The sequence below is a fragment of the Podarcis vaucheri genome (genome assembly GCF_965113315.1).
Source record: "Podarcis vaucheri genome assembly, chromosome: 5".
NCBI classification, from domain to species: Eukaryota; Metazoa; Chordata; class Lepidosauria; order Squamata; family Lacertidae; genus Podarcis; species Podarcis vaucheri.
Genome location: NC_138763.1, coordinates 1,037,509 through 1,049,872, shown reverse-complemented (window position 1 = coordinate 1,049,872; position 12,364 = coordinate 1,037,509). Strand labels below are relative to the sequence as shown.

At 47.8% G+C, this 12,364-nt stretch overlaps 1 protein-coding gene across 5 annotated transcripts in view; it reads left to right on the top strand.

Annotated features, from left to right (window-relative positions):
* OPA1 (OPA1 mitochondrial dynamin like GTPase) overlaps nt 1-12,364 on the top strand; it is a 64,355-nt gene that overhangs the window by 16,969 nt on the left and 35,022 nt on the right. For all 5 annotated transcript variants that reach the window (XM_082223991.1, XM_082223989.1, XM_082223990.1 and 2 more), the window contains 11 exons: nt 2,495-2,548; nt 3,231-3,335; nt 3,707-3,793; nt 5,424-5,537; nt 5,675-5,755; nt 6,440-6,514; nt 6,665-6,736; nt 8,137-8,236; nt 9,553-9,683; nt 10,855-10,927; nt 11,049-11,121. In XM_082223991.1, coding sequence (XP_082080117.1) covers nt 2,495-2,548; nt 3,231-3,335; nt 3,707-3,793; nt 5,424-5,537; nt 5,675-5,755; nt 6,440-6,514; nt 6,665-6,736; nt 8,137-8,236; nt 9,553-9,683; nt 10,855-10,927; nt 11,049-11,121 — 965 coding nt within the window. The remainder of the gene's footprint in view (nt 1-2,494; nt 2,549-3,230; nt 3,336-3,706; nt 3,794-5,423; nt 5,538-5,674; nt 5,756-6,439; nt 6,515-6,664; nt 6,737-8,136; nt 8,237-9,552; nt 9,684-10,854; nt 10,928-11,048; nt 11,122-12,364) is intronic.

The window sequence follows — 12,364 nt, the reverse complement described above, 5'->3', positions numbered from 1 at the left end:
ATCCCAGCCCCAGCACCCCTGGCAGAGGGAGGGCCACCCATTGCCAAAGGGAGACGATCCCTGCCTATCTCTCGCTTTCTGAATCCCCAGCGCTGGAAACAAAGGGGAGGGTGGATGCCTTTATGAGCTCCCTGGAAGCACCTGGCTGGCCCCTGCTGGAAGTAAGAGAGACCCTTTTTGGTCCGATCCAGCACAGCTCTCCTCCTCGCACTCTTCTTGGTCATAATTTTGAATAGGGAAATTGCTTAGGGCAGCTTTTCAGTAGGGGCTGCGATGGGCTGGCTGGTTTATATGACCAATGTGGGACATAACTCCTCTGCTTGTGGGCGAGTTGACAGAGAGAGCCATTCATGCTATGGACTGCAAATTTGAGCGATGGGCCCGTGAAACAGAGCCCATGATAGACACAACACACAGGTATTATGACTTTTCACTGGAGCCCTCTTGGATGCTATTTGTGAGTGGGGACCAAATCCTGTGAAGTTGAGGAGCAGCTGTAGCAATGGGGAACTGCCAGTAGCAGAAATGTCTTCAGAAACCAGGAGCGCCTAGGCTTGCTTGCTTTTGGATCATGCCTCAGAAGCCTGCTTGTTCCACGCTGCCATATAGTGGCGTCTGCTCTGGCTTTTCCTTGGCTTCTGTGCAGGGAGAGAGTGCTGCCCTTTTCGCTCGACTGTTGGGAACAGCTTTGCATGTCCCGCTGTGTGTACAAAGCTGGCTCTGGCTTCAGCACGGAGAAACGTTCTCCGTTGCGCAGAGGTCTGCGTGTGCCAGAGTGCCCTGCAGAGCCGTGGATTGTGGCCAGCCTGCCCATGGTGTTGGCAGGAGCTACTGAAAATGTGACAGCAGCCACAAGGCACAAAACACGTGTCCTGCACAAGCAGCGATGGAACGAGCAGGATCTTGCAGTTGGCCCCTGCGCTGTGTGCCATTCCTGCTCTTTGCTCCCGGGGCCCCCAGACACCTCCGCTTCCCTCCCCAGCCTTTGCGATTTAGATAATAGATGACACGTCTGATGGGCGTGTCAGTGGCTGCTTCTTTCCTTGCTTTCATAAAGGACGATCAACTGCCTCCATCCTGAGAATCTAAAAACGTGCATCACCGGCCTCCCTGGGGCGTGTGTGCCTGCTTCTTTTATCACCTGCAGCGTTTGGCAAATAAGTTAGAATGGGAGGATTCCAGCTCCTTCTCTCAGAAGTTGTCAAACAAAAGTCAGGACCCTTCATGTAACACACACACAAAGCGAAAGCTCCAGAGTCACAATAAAAGGCAGTGTGAGCCCACCTCTACTTTGTGTTCAGATTCCAAAGGGAAAAGGAGCTCCCCCCAAAAGAAAAGATCATTCATGCGCAGAGGTGTGCCCATGCATGTGTGCATGAGAGAGAGATTATATGAGAGCAAATTAAACATGCAAGTTTTCACTAGGCAGTTAGTTTTCTCATGCACCTAACAAACACAGTTCTTGAGGCAGGGAATTCACCCATTCTGGGTTTGTTTGAGTGTTCTCAGGCAAGCCTATTAGTTGCCAGTGGAAGCTGTTTCTTCTTGGTCATTAAAACCGGACCTTTTACACGCTCGCTCAAATTGTGTTTATAAGTTGCTTCCTGTTTCAAAGGAGGGCTTCTGGCTGCCCCATGGGAGAGCGGCCAGCCCTAGAGGCCTGCTGGCAAGTGTTGGACTTCTTTGAGATGAGTGGCTGGGCCTCCAGCCCATCTGCAGGGAAGCGTGTCGCTAGCCATGTCCAGCATCCCTTTGTGGGAGCCACAGCCACTCACATCAGTGTCCTTTCTCTGTCCTCATGTGCTGGGTGGCAGTTGGGATGTTTCAAATCAGGCACTTTCCCATCTTGAGTGTCCTCCGGCTTCTCCTGGACAGCAAAGTTGTTTGTGGCCTAGACTGCCATTTATGGAGCCAGAGCAAAAACAGGACTTCCTTTTTTGATATAAAAACCAGCTCTTTGTATATGTGGAGCAGAACAGAAGGCTTTGCCACACTGGAACAGTTCACTGCAAGACCCAGTTGACCCTGGGGCGTTAGTGGGCTGTGTAGTACATGGAGCAAAGCCTGGCAGCTAAACGAGGGCTCATTCCCAAACTCCTGGGTCTTTACTTATCCTGGCACATGCCCCCCACCGCTGGGCATCAGCGCACATACGAGACCCGCCAAGCTCCAAGGGGCTTCAGCAAATAACCCTTGCTCTTGGGGGCATCTAGAATGACGATTTAACGAAGACTGCACATGAGGCTGCCTTGCCAAGTAACGTTATGGGGTTGTAAGGTGATAGTAAGAAGTGCTGACTTTTCTTTTTAAAGGGGTGAGTGAGTGCACCAGCCATTATCTCAAGTTACTTGAATTAAAGAGATGCTTCTCCCCTCTCCCCCGCCTGAGTCTCTTTCTCTGTCGCTTTGACAAAGAAAACTTGATTGGAGGTTCTTTTATTTTGTCTCCTGAACATAAAATAATCCCAAGACATTTATGCTTGTGACTCTTGCAGGTTTCTGACAAAGAAAAGGTAGATCAGCTGCAAGAAGAACTCCTGCGCACTCAGGTAGGGTGGCCTTGCTGGTGTTACAGTCAGAATTCACACGGGGCAAAGGAATTGGGTCTGACTCACTGCAAATTCATTAACTTTCAGAGCTTTGATGTTAACCAGGCCCCATATTGAAGGACTGGGGGGGAGAGAGGGCTATAATATTTAAAAGCGAAACAAACAAAAGGTGAACGGCGCAACTCTGTGGGTGGCCGATCACAGCCACCCATTTGTGTCATTCATGGGGATGCGACCTGAGAGAGGAGGCGTTGCAGACTCCAAATGATGTTGTGCGAGTGTGCAAATTCCATTATTCAAGTTGAAAAGTCCTTCCCAAATCTTTTCATATTTTTTTTCATTTGGGTCTATCAGCCTCTTACATCACTGCCTAATTTTCTGCTGAATTCAGTCAGAATCCTTCCTTAAGTGACTGTGCTTCTTTTTTCAGCCAAGGATGCAACGCTTTCTGTTGAATTTCATCAGTTGATTCAAATGTGTTCTATTGCATTTCATTAGGTCAGAGTCCATAAGGCAATTCATTTATTTATGATGGTGGCGATGTAACTATGCTGCTAGGGCAGATTTGGTTCAAGAGAGCAGGGCCCTGTTAGCACTGAGTCTCCTTTCTTTGCCTTCATGCTCCCCTCTTACCCTGACCCCCTACCCCCTCAGTTTTCAAAGTTTCATTATTGTTTTGCAGTTGAAATATCAACGGATGCTTGAGCGTTTAGAGAAGGAGAACAAAGAGCTCAGGAAGATTGTCTTGCAGAAAGATGACAAAGGCATCCACCAGAGGAAGCTGAAGGTATCCCCTCCCCCCCCCCCGAATGCAAAACTTGCACAAAACTTCCCCAGTTTCCCCAGTTCTGGGCCTTCTCTTCCATCTTTGCTCATCTGTGCTTCTCCCTTTCAGCAGTAGTTTTGGTTAATAAAAAAGTAAAGCCATTTCCTTGAGTGATTGGTGCTTCTTCTGAAGGGAAAGGCCAGTTTGCATTCTGTGATCCTATCCTGGTTCCCGTGTAAGACACTGCCTTCTCTGCCATTATTGGTCTCATAGATGAAGCTGCAGAGATAGGAGAGCAAGCAGACACTTGATTTTCGGTGCTGCCAGAAGTCTTTCTGATGCTTTGGGCACAGTTCAAATTAGCTTTCTTTCATTCTCTTGTTCTTTCTTAGAAATCTTTGATTGACATGTATTCTGAAGTCCTGGATACTCTGTCGGATTACGATGCCAGCTATAATACCCACGATCATTTACCTCGGGTAAGTGAGCGATCAGCGTTCAGCCATTTCACATTTGCAGTAAAGACTGGCATAGCTTAATGCCCTCCAGTTCAACCACATGTGGTGTTGCTTTTTAACAGTAGATAGGCAACGTTTTGCTTGATTTGGGGACATCTTAAGTAAAAAGTAACTAGTTTCTACGTTTTCTTTAAATAAATACAATGGGATCTTCTGAATTTATCTTCTGAAAAGCTTTCCCCCAACTACAACAACAACAACAATAATAATAAATTTTATTTATACCCCACCCTCCCCGGCCAGAGCTGGGCTCAGGGCGGCTAACACCAATAAAATCACAGTAAAAACATAATAGGGGGGAAAGAGAGGGGCGAACCCCAACTTAAAATACAGGTTAAAATGCAATTTAAAATGCAGCCTCATTTTAAAGTAGCTGATAAAACAAGACCATAAGGGGAGGGAAACATAAGGGTCAGACCGAGTCCAAACCAAAGGCCATGCGGAACAGCTCTGTCTTGCAGGCCCTGTGGAAAGATGTCAAGTCCTGCAGGGCCCTAGTCTCTTGGGACAGAGCGTTCCCCCAAGTTGGGGCCAGTACTGAAAAGGCCCTGGCCCTAGTTGAGACCAATCTCACTTCCTTGAGGCTTGGGACCTCCAAAGTGTTGTTCATAGAATCATAGAATCATAGAATCATAGAGTTGGAAGAGACCACAAGGGCCATCGAGTCCAACCCCCTGCCAAGCAGGAAACACCATCAGAGCACTCCTGACATATGGTTGTCAAGCCTCTGCTTAAAGACCTCCAAAGTAGGAGACTCCACCACACTCCTTGGCAGCAAATTCCACTGTCGAACAGCTCTTACTGTCAGGAAGTTCTTCCTAATGTTTAGGTGGAATCTTCTTTCTTGTAGTTTGGATCCATTGCTCCGTGTCCGCTTCTCTGAAGCAGCAGAAAACAACCTTTCTCCCTCCTCTATGTGACATCCTTTTATATATTTGAACATGGCTATCATATCACCCCTTAACCTCCTCTTCTCCAGGCTAAACATGCCCAGCTCCCTTAGCCGTTCCTCATAAGGCATTGTTTCCAGGCCTTTGACCATTTTGGTTGCCCTCCTCTGGACACGTTCCAGTTTGTCAGTGTCCTTCTTGAATTGTGGTGCCCAGAACTGGACACAGTACTCCAGGTGTGGTCTGACCAGAGCAGAATACAGTGGCACTATTACCTCCCTTGATCTAGATGCTATACTCCTATTGATGCAGCCCAGAATTGCATTGGCTTTTTTAGCTGCCGCGTCACACTGTTGGCTCATGTCAAGTTTGTGGTCAACCAAGACTCCTAGATCCTTTTCACATGTACTGCTCTCAAGCCAGGTGTCACCCATCTTGTATTTGTGCCTCTCATTTTTTTTGCCCAAGTGCAATACTTTACATTTCTCCCTGTTAAAATTCATCTTGTTATTTGTGGACCTTAAGGTCCTCCGTGGGGCAGACCAGGAGAGGCGGTCCCGTAGGTACAGAACAACTAAGGAAGCCAATTCCTGATATATAATCTGGAGTAGCCTGGTAAAAAGTGCGCTTTGTCACGGGTCGAGGGTGGTTGGCGCATGAGTTTCGGTTAAAAGCTGGTGATTCGAATGTTTCCCTTCAAGGTTGTAGTGGTTGGAGATCAGAGCGCTGGAAAAACCAGTGTGCTGGAGATGATCGCTCAAGCCCGGATCTTCCCTCGAGGCTCTGGGGAAATGATGACTCGTTCGCCCGTTAAGGTGAGAACACTGAATGTAGCAAGTGTTGGAGGCACAAAAGGCATCCGTCACCCTCCTTGTGTGGCTCTCGTGAAACTTGCTCCAAGGGTTTTTGCTCTAATTGCTGCCTGCTGCTGTTTCTCCCCTCGGTCCACTAGGTCACCCTCAGTGAAGGCCCCCACCACGTGGCCATGTTCAAGGACAGCTCTCGAGAGTTTGATCTGACCAAGGAGGAGGATGTAAGTTGGAAGAAAGAACTTTTTGCAGCCGTGGAAATTGTTTGCATTGTACACCTGATCACTTTCATTGGGGGCGAGACAGACATGTCTCTTGAACATTCCTTTCCCTGTTAAAATGAAGAAAATAGAACTGGACACCTGTTGAAACGGGGCTGTGCCTGGTTTCTTTCTTTCTTTCTTTTATAGATTTTTATCTATAAATTTTTATAGATTTTTATCTATAAATTTTTATAGATTTTTATCTATAAATTTTCTATAGATTTTCCACAATAACCCAAACCACAAAGCAGAATGATACACAAAAACAGAAAGAAAGAAGGGGGGTGGGAAGGAACAATAAACAGATAAACAATAACATCAAACTTAATTCTTCACAAATCCAACCTTTTAAACATCTTGGTTGACTTCCTCAAGTCCCTCCCTTCTGAGTTTCCTTGTAGTTAAAAGTAACAGCTTTCCAATATCATCATTAAACTAAAACAATTTCCAATTATAGTCCATCTTATTCACTTTTCTTAACATTCTAAATCCCATTTATTTAATTGTAATTTAGCTTAATCCTAGGCCTATTTGTTTCTTTCAAGTAATTTCTAATTTTTTATATTACAACATTTATTCAAATAGTCCTTAAATTTCCTCGCTGTGCCTGGTTTCTGGTTGTGACCTCTGATTGTGCTTAAACAGCTGGCAGCCTTGAGGAATGAGATTGAGATCAGGATGAGGAAGAGCGTGAGTGACGGCTGCACCGTCAGCACGGAGGTGAGGCCTGGCTGCTGACTTCTTTACGCTGGTCCCAGAGCTCCCTTGGGTCCCCACCCAGCAGTTGCTGAGCATTGTTTTCTACGTAGTATTTCTCCTTAAAAGGAGGCTCCCTGACGTGGAAACGCTCTTCCTTGTTTCCTTCTGCAGACCATCTCCCTCAGCGTTAAGGGTCCTGGCCTGCAAAGGATGGTGCTGGTGGATTTGCCGGGTGTCATTAGCGTGAGTAGACAATGCTTCTCCTCCTCTGATCCTCCCTGTTCCTTTGAGATGGGCTGCAGTGGACTTTTCCCAGGCTCCTGGGTCCACCTGGGACTTCAGGCAGGGGCTTCTCAGTGGTGGCACCTTCACTTTGGAATCGCCCACCTGACAACGTGGTTAACTGAATTTTGGTGCAGAGTGAGCATGTCTTTACAGGAAGGTTGGTGGGAGGTGGAATTTTTTGCATTTTTTTGTGTTTAGTTTTGATATGATTTGTTTTATCATCCATACACTCCTTTCCCAGCCTTATTACTAATTGTGATTTAATAATAATAATAATAATAATAATAATAATAATAATAATAATAATAATAATAACTATTTGTAGTAGTAATGATAATAATAAGTTTATTATTTATTTATTTATTTTATTTTATTTGTAACCCGCCCATCTGGCTGAGTTTCCCCAGCCACTCTGGGCAGCTTCCAGCAAAATATTAAAATACAATGAGTCATCAAATATTGAAAGCTTCCCTAAACAGGGCTGCCTTCAAACGTCTTCTAAAAGTCATATAGTTGTTTCTTTCCTTGACATCTGATGGGAGGGCATTCTACAGGACGGGCGCCACCACTGAGAAGGCCCTCTGCCTGGTTCCCTGTAACTTCACTTCTCACAGGGAGGGAACCGCCAGAAGGCCCTCGGCGCTGGATCTCAGTGTCCAGACTGAGCAATGGGGGTGGAGACGCTCCTCCAGGTATACAGGACCGAGGCTGTTTAGGGCATTAAAAGTCAGCACCAGCACTTTGAATTGTGCTTGGAAACGTCCTGGGAGCCAGTCTGGGTCTCTCAGGACCAGTGTTATATGGTCTTGGCGGCCGCTCCCAGTCACAGTCTAGCTGCTGCATTTTGGATTAGTTGCAGTTTCTGGGTCACCTTCTAGTTGCAGAAGTCCAAGCAGAAGATAACTAGAGCATGCACCACTCTAGTGAGACAGTCTGCGGGCAGGGAGGGTCTCAGCCTGCATGCCAGATGGAGCTGGGAGACAGCTGCCCTGGACACTGAAAAATTATAAACTATAGATGTGTTCTTCCACTATCATCAGCTGCCTGGTTGCCCCCAATTTCTCCTAATAACCACAGGGAGGTGGGAAAATGCTTGGCTCATATTTATAGATAACACTTTCTCTCTCACATACATATCATAATGTTAGGGCCGCTCTTATGGCCTTACCGCCTTCAGGAACTTGAGAGCAGTTCTTGAAATCAGCTGCCGGGAGATGCTGTTGAACCTCCTTCCAAGGATAGCTTTTTTTAAAAAACTTGGGATGCACCTGCCAGGGATATCTGATCCATCTGCTTCCTCCCAGTTCTTTGACACCACCTGTTGCTCTTTTCCTGCCCTTCCTGATCTCTTTCCCCAGACGGTGACGTCAGGGATGGCCCCAGACACAAAGGAGACGATCTTCAGCATCAGCAAAGCCTACATGCAGAATCCCAACGCCATCATCCTTTGCATTCAAGGTAAAGGAGGAGGTGGGAGAGCAACTGAAATGTCCTTGTGTCTTGGCTAATAAATCCCTGCAACGTCACAAGTCATTCCCTCTGGTTCTTGGGAGACTTGTTTGTGAGCACAGACCACGCCTGCTCCTTCTTTGGGGTTGTGGAGGGCAGGGCAGGGCAGAGGGATGGAATTAGCTGGCCGCTTCTTCTTTTTTCTGGCTTTGGGACTCTGTTAATCAGTTGTGCTTTCTGGGGCCCCAAGTTGAGCCACTGGGCATGTTCTGGGTTTAGCTCTTACCTTCAAATGAGTTTCGATTCAGGTGGTAGCCGTGTTTGTCTGACGCAGTCGAAATATATTTAAAAAATTAAAAATTGTCGAGTAGCACCTTGGAGACCAACGAAGTTTGTAAACCTGTTGACGACTGTTAAAGACTGTTACAGGTTTACCATACCCATTGAGCCTATCACCCATCTCCTACTACCGTTCTGAGAAAAACCCCACCCCACCCTCCCACTATCTACAGTCATAAAAGGTAAAGGGTAAAGGGACCCCTGACCATTAGGTCCAGTTGCGGATGACTCTGGGGTTGCTGCGCTCATCTCGCTTTATTGGCCAAGGGAGCCGGTGTACAGCTTCCGGGTCATGTGGCCAGCATGACTAAGCCGCTTCTGGCGAACCAGAGCAGTGCACGGAAACGCCGTTTACCTTCCCGCCGGAGCGGTACCTATTTATCTACTTGCACTTGACATGCTTTTGAACTGCTAGATTGGCAGGAGCTGGGACCAAACAACAGGAGCTCACCCCGTTACGGGGATTCGAACCGCCTACCTTCTGATTGGCAAGTCCTAGGCTCTGTGGTTTAACCCACAGCACCACCCACGTCCCTCATATACAGTCATACCGTGGGTTAAAGTTCCTTCAGATTGAGCGTTTTCGGGTTGCGCTCCATGGCAACCTGGAAGTAATGTAACACATTACTTCCAGGTATCGCCGCTCGCGCATGTGCAGACGCTCAAAATGACGTCATGCACAGAAGTAGCAAAATGCGGCACGCGCAGACGTGGGTTGCATTCATTTCTGGATGTAAACGGCTCCAGAACGGATCCCGTTTGCATCCAGAGGTACCACTGTATAAGGGTCTTCGGTTTCAGTGTATCTGAAGAAGTGTGCATGCACACAAAAGCTTATTCCCAGAACAAACTTAGTTAGTCTCTAAGGTGCTACTGGACAATTTATTTATTTATTTTGACTTCAAATGAGTTGTTCAGCTCCTGCTTTGTTGCTGAAAGCGCTTTGCATGTTCTGCGAGGTTATGGCCAATCTGCTTCGTTTCCAGATGGGTCTGTGGACGCCGAGCGCAGCATCGTCACCGACTTGGTCAGCCAAATGGACCCTCAGGGCAAAAGGACAATCTTTGTTCTGACAAAAGTGGACCTCGCCGAGAAAAACGTGGCCAGTCCAAGCAGGGTGAGGAAGAGGAGGGTGTGGAGGAATGATTTTGTCCAGCAGATGCTGATGGGGCCTCCGGGGAGGGAAAGAAGAGAAACTTCTGCTGGAAGATCCCAAAGGAACTTCTTATTTTGACAACTTGATTCCCAGAGCTGTTGGGAGTCATTAAATGGCTTCTGTTCTCAAAGGTGTCAGGTTTGCTCTGCAGACACTGCGTGACTCTGCTTTTTGTTTCCGGATTGATTTGATTGATCAAAAATATTTATAGAAAGGGACTCCAAGGGTCATCTAGTCAAAACGTCTGCAAAGCAGGAATCACAGCTAAACAACCCGTGAGAGGTGGCCATTCAGCCTCTGTTGAAAAGAGTCCAGCACCTTCTGAGGGAGTCCGTTCCACTGTTGAGCAGCTCTTAATGTCAGAAAGTTCTTCTTAATGATTAGTCGGCCTCTCCTCTCTAGTCATGTTATAATTCTTAATACTTAGAATTCCTATGTGGTTTACATAAAATAATATGAAATTACAATTTAAAGTTACTTCTACATCAGACATAAAATACATCACCGCAGTGATGCAGGAGCCAGAAGGGGCCCCTGTAGACAGGTGAGTCTCTGGGAGGTGCTTAAAATCCACTGCACTTGCTTCTGAATGGGCTGAGCATGGGGGGGGGGCAGTCCCAGAGGGTTGGGGCCACAACTGAGAAGGCCAAGGGTTTTGTCCAGGCTTTTCTCTGACTGCGGCACCAGGAAAGCTTGCTTTCTGAAGTCAGCAAACTTTTATGGGCTCCCCCAACCCCCCAGGAGTGTGTATGTGGAACTGTTTCTTTTTCTTTGATAAAAATAGTTATAGCTTATGAGAAAAGTTGCTACCTGGGAGATAGCCCAATATTTAAACGTTCCCAGGTTTTTGTATGTGTAAGAGTGTTATAATTGCTCCTTTTACAAAAGAGTCTACTCCTTATTTTTAAAGCACTCTGCAGATAGTTAAAGCATGCATCAGCACTGGGCTGTTGCAGAGGGTTTTTAAAGCCCCAGAACTTGATTCAGGACTGGCTTTCATGGCTTTTGTCAGGCAAAGACACGCCCCCCCCCCCCGACCGCTGTTTCCTATTTTGTATCTTCTTTCACTGTTAAGTAAAGGAAAGCTGAGAACTCCTACGAGATCAGCTTTGCTGCTTTCCCATTTTCACAGATCCAGCAGATAATTGAAGGCAAGCTCTTCCCAATGAAGGCTCTTGGGTATTTTGCAGTCGTCACAGGAAAAGGTAATCCTAGCTTTGCTTTGGGCTAGCGGGTGGAGGCACAGCGCGTATCCTGGACAGTGCTGAGTGCTTTTTTCTCTCTCTCCCTCCCTCTCCCCCGGCTCCCCAACCCGGCTGCCTCTAGGAAATAGCTGCGAAAGTATTGAATCTATTAAAGAGTACGAAGAGGAATTTTTCCAAAACTCCAAACTACTCAAGTATGCCAATATTTGTTCTTGTTTCTGAAGTGCCTCTTGCTGGTTTTAGTGCCAGTGGGCAGTGCAGGCTTTAGGGGGTGGGGGGTGTGAAACATGGGCTGACATGGTTTGTCAAGAAGCAAAGTGTGATCGCCTGAGGGGTTGCTTTGAACGGGTCATTCTGAAAGTCTCTCCGACTCCACATGACTTCCCTGATGAGCTTGTGGAAGCTTTCGTCACCAAAATGGGGGCCTTTCGGTCCTCAGAAATGTCATGTGTGGGCTTAATCCTGTGCGAGAGCCCAGTGGAAATGCCTCGGGAATAATCCAGAAACTCCCAGCCTCTGATCTGGAGAAATGCAGAGGTTGTGTGCAACATTCCCGGAGGGATTTGGACCTGAAGATAATTCATAGGAAAACCTAATACGGTTGTATCCAAGCAATGGCTTTGTGTTAATGGAAAACACTTCGTGTCTCGGAAAGCTGCCCCCTGGGGTTCAGGGACTCTTGGTAACAGTGTGGGATAAAGTGCAGAGAACTTCAGTAGGTAGGAAAGATCAGCAGGAATCAGGGCACTGGGCCTTTGCATGAGCGCAAATGATTTCCATTAATGCAAAGCTACCACTGGATACAACTGCAGATGAATGGACTCTCTCTTCCTTTAAGGTCCAGCCCTGGCCAGGTCCTTCTGTGTCTGCTCCCTAGTCCTTAGTCCTTGTGCGTTAGGGCTGGAGCTTCATTCTGGCTGAGAAGTTGCATCCTGCCACAGGACAGGAGCACAGAATGTGCTTCTACGCTCTGCCCGTCCTTCCGTTAGTTCTGGGCAGGCTTCTCAGATTCACGCCCTGCGGTCAGCAGCCCTCCATTCTCTAGACCAGTGTTTCCCAACCGGTGTTCCGCGGCACACGAGTGTGCCGTGAGACATCGGCTGGTGTGCTGCGAGATACCTGGAGGGAGGTGGGCGAGTCGGGCGGCGAGAGGCGGGGCGGCGGCGGCGAGGAGAGGCCGCGCCTCCTGCTGCTGCCTGGCGCTCCTCCTCGCAGCCGGCAGCGCTGCCTGGGCGCCTCCGCGCGACTCTGCCTCGCTGGGTTTGGTCTCCCAGCAGAGACGGGTCACACGCGCCCCTCCCTCCCTCCCTCAGCCTGCGTGGAGGGAGAGCCAGAGAGAGGCATCGCTCCTGCGCTCCGAGGCGGATTGAGCGCAGCTGAGAGGAGCTGCCGAGGGAAAAAACTTTCACTTTTGTGCGTCCCTCCCGGCGTGACGCT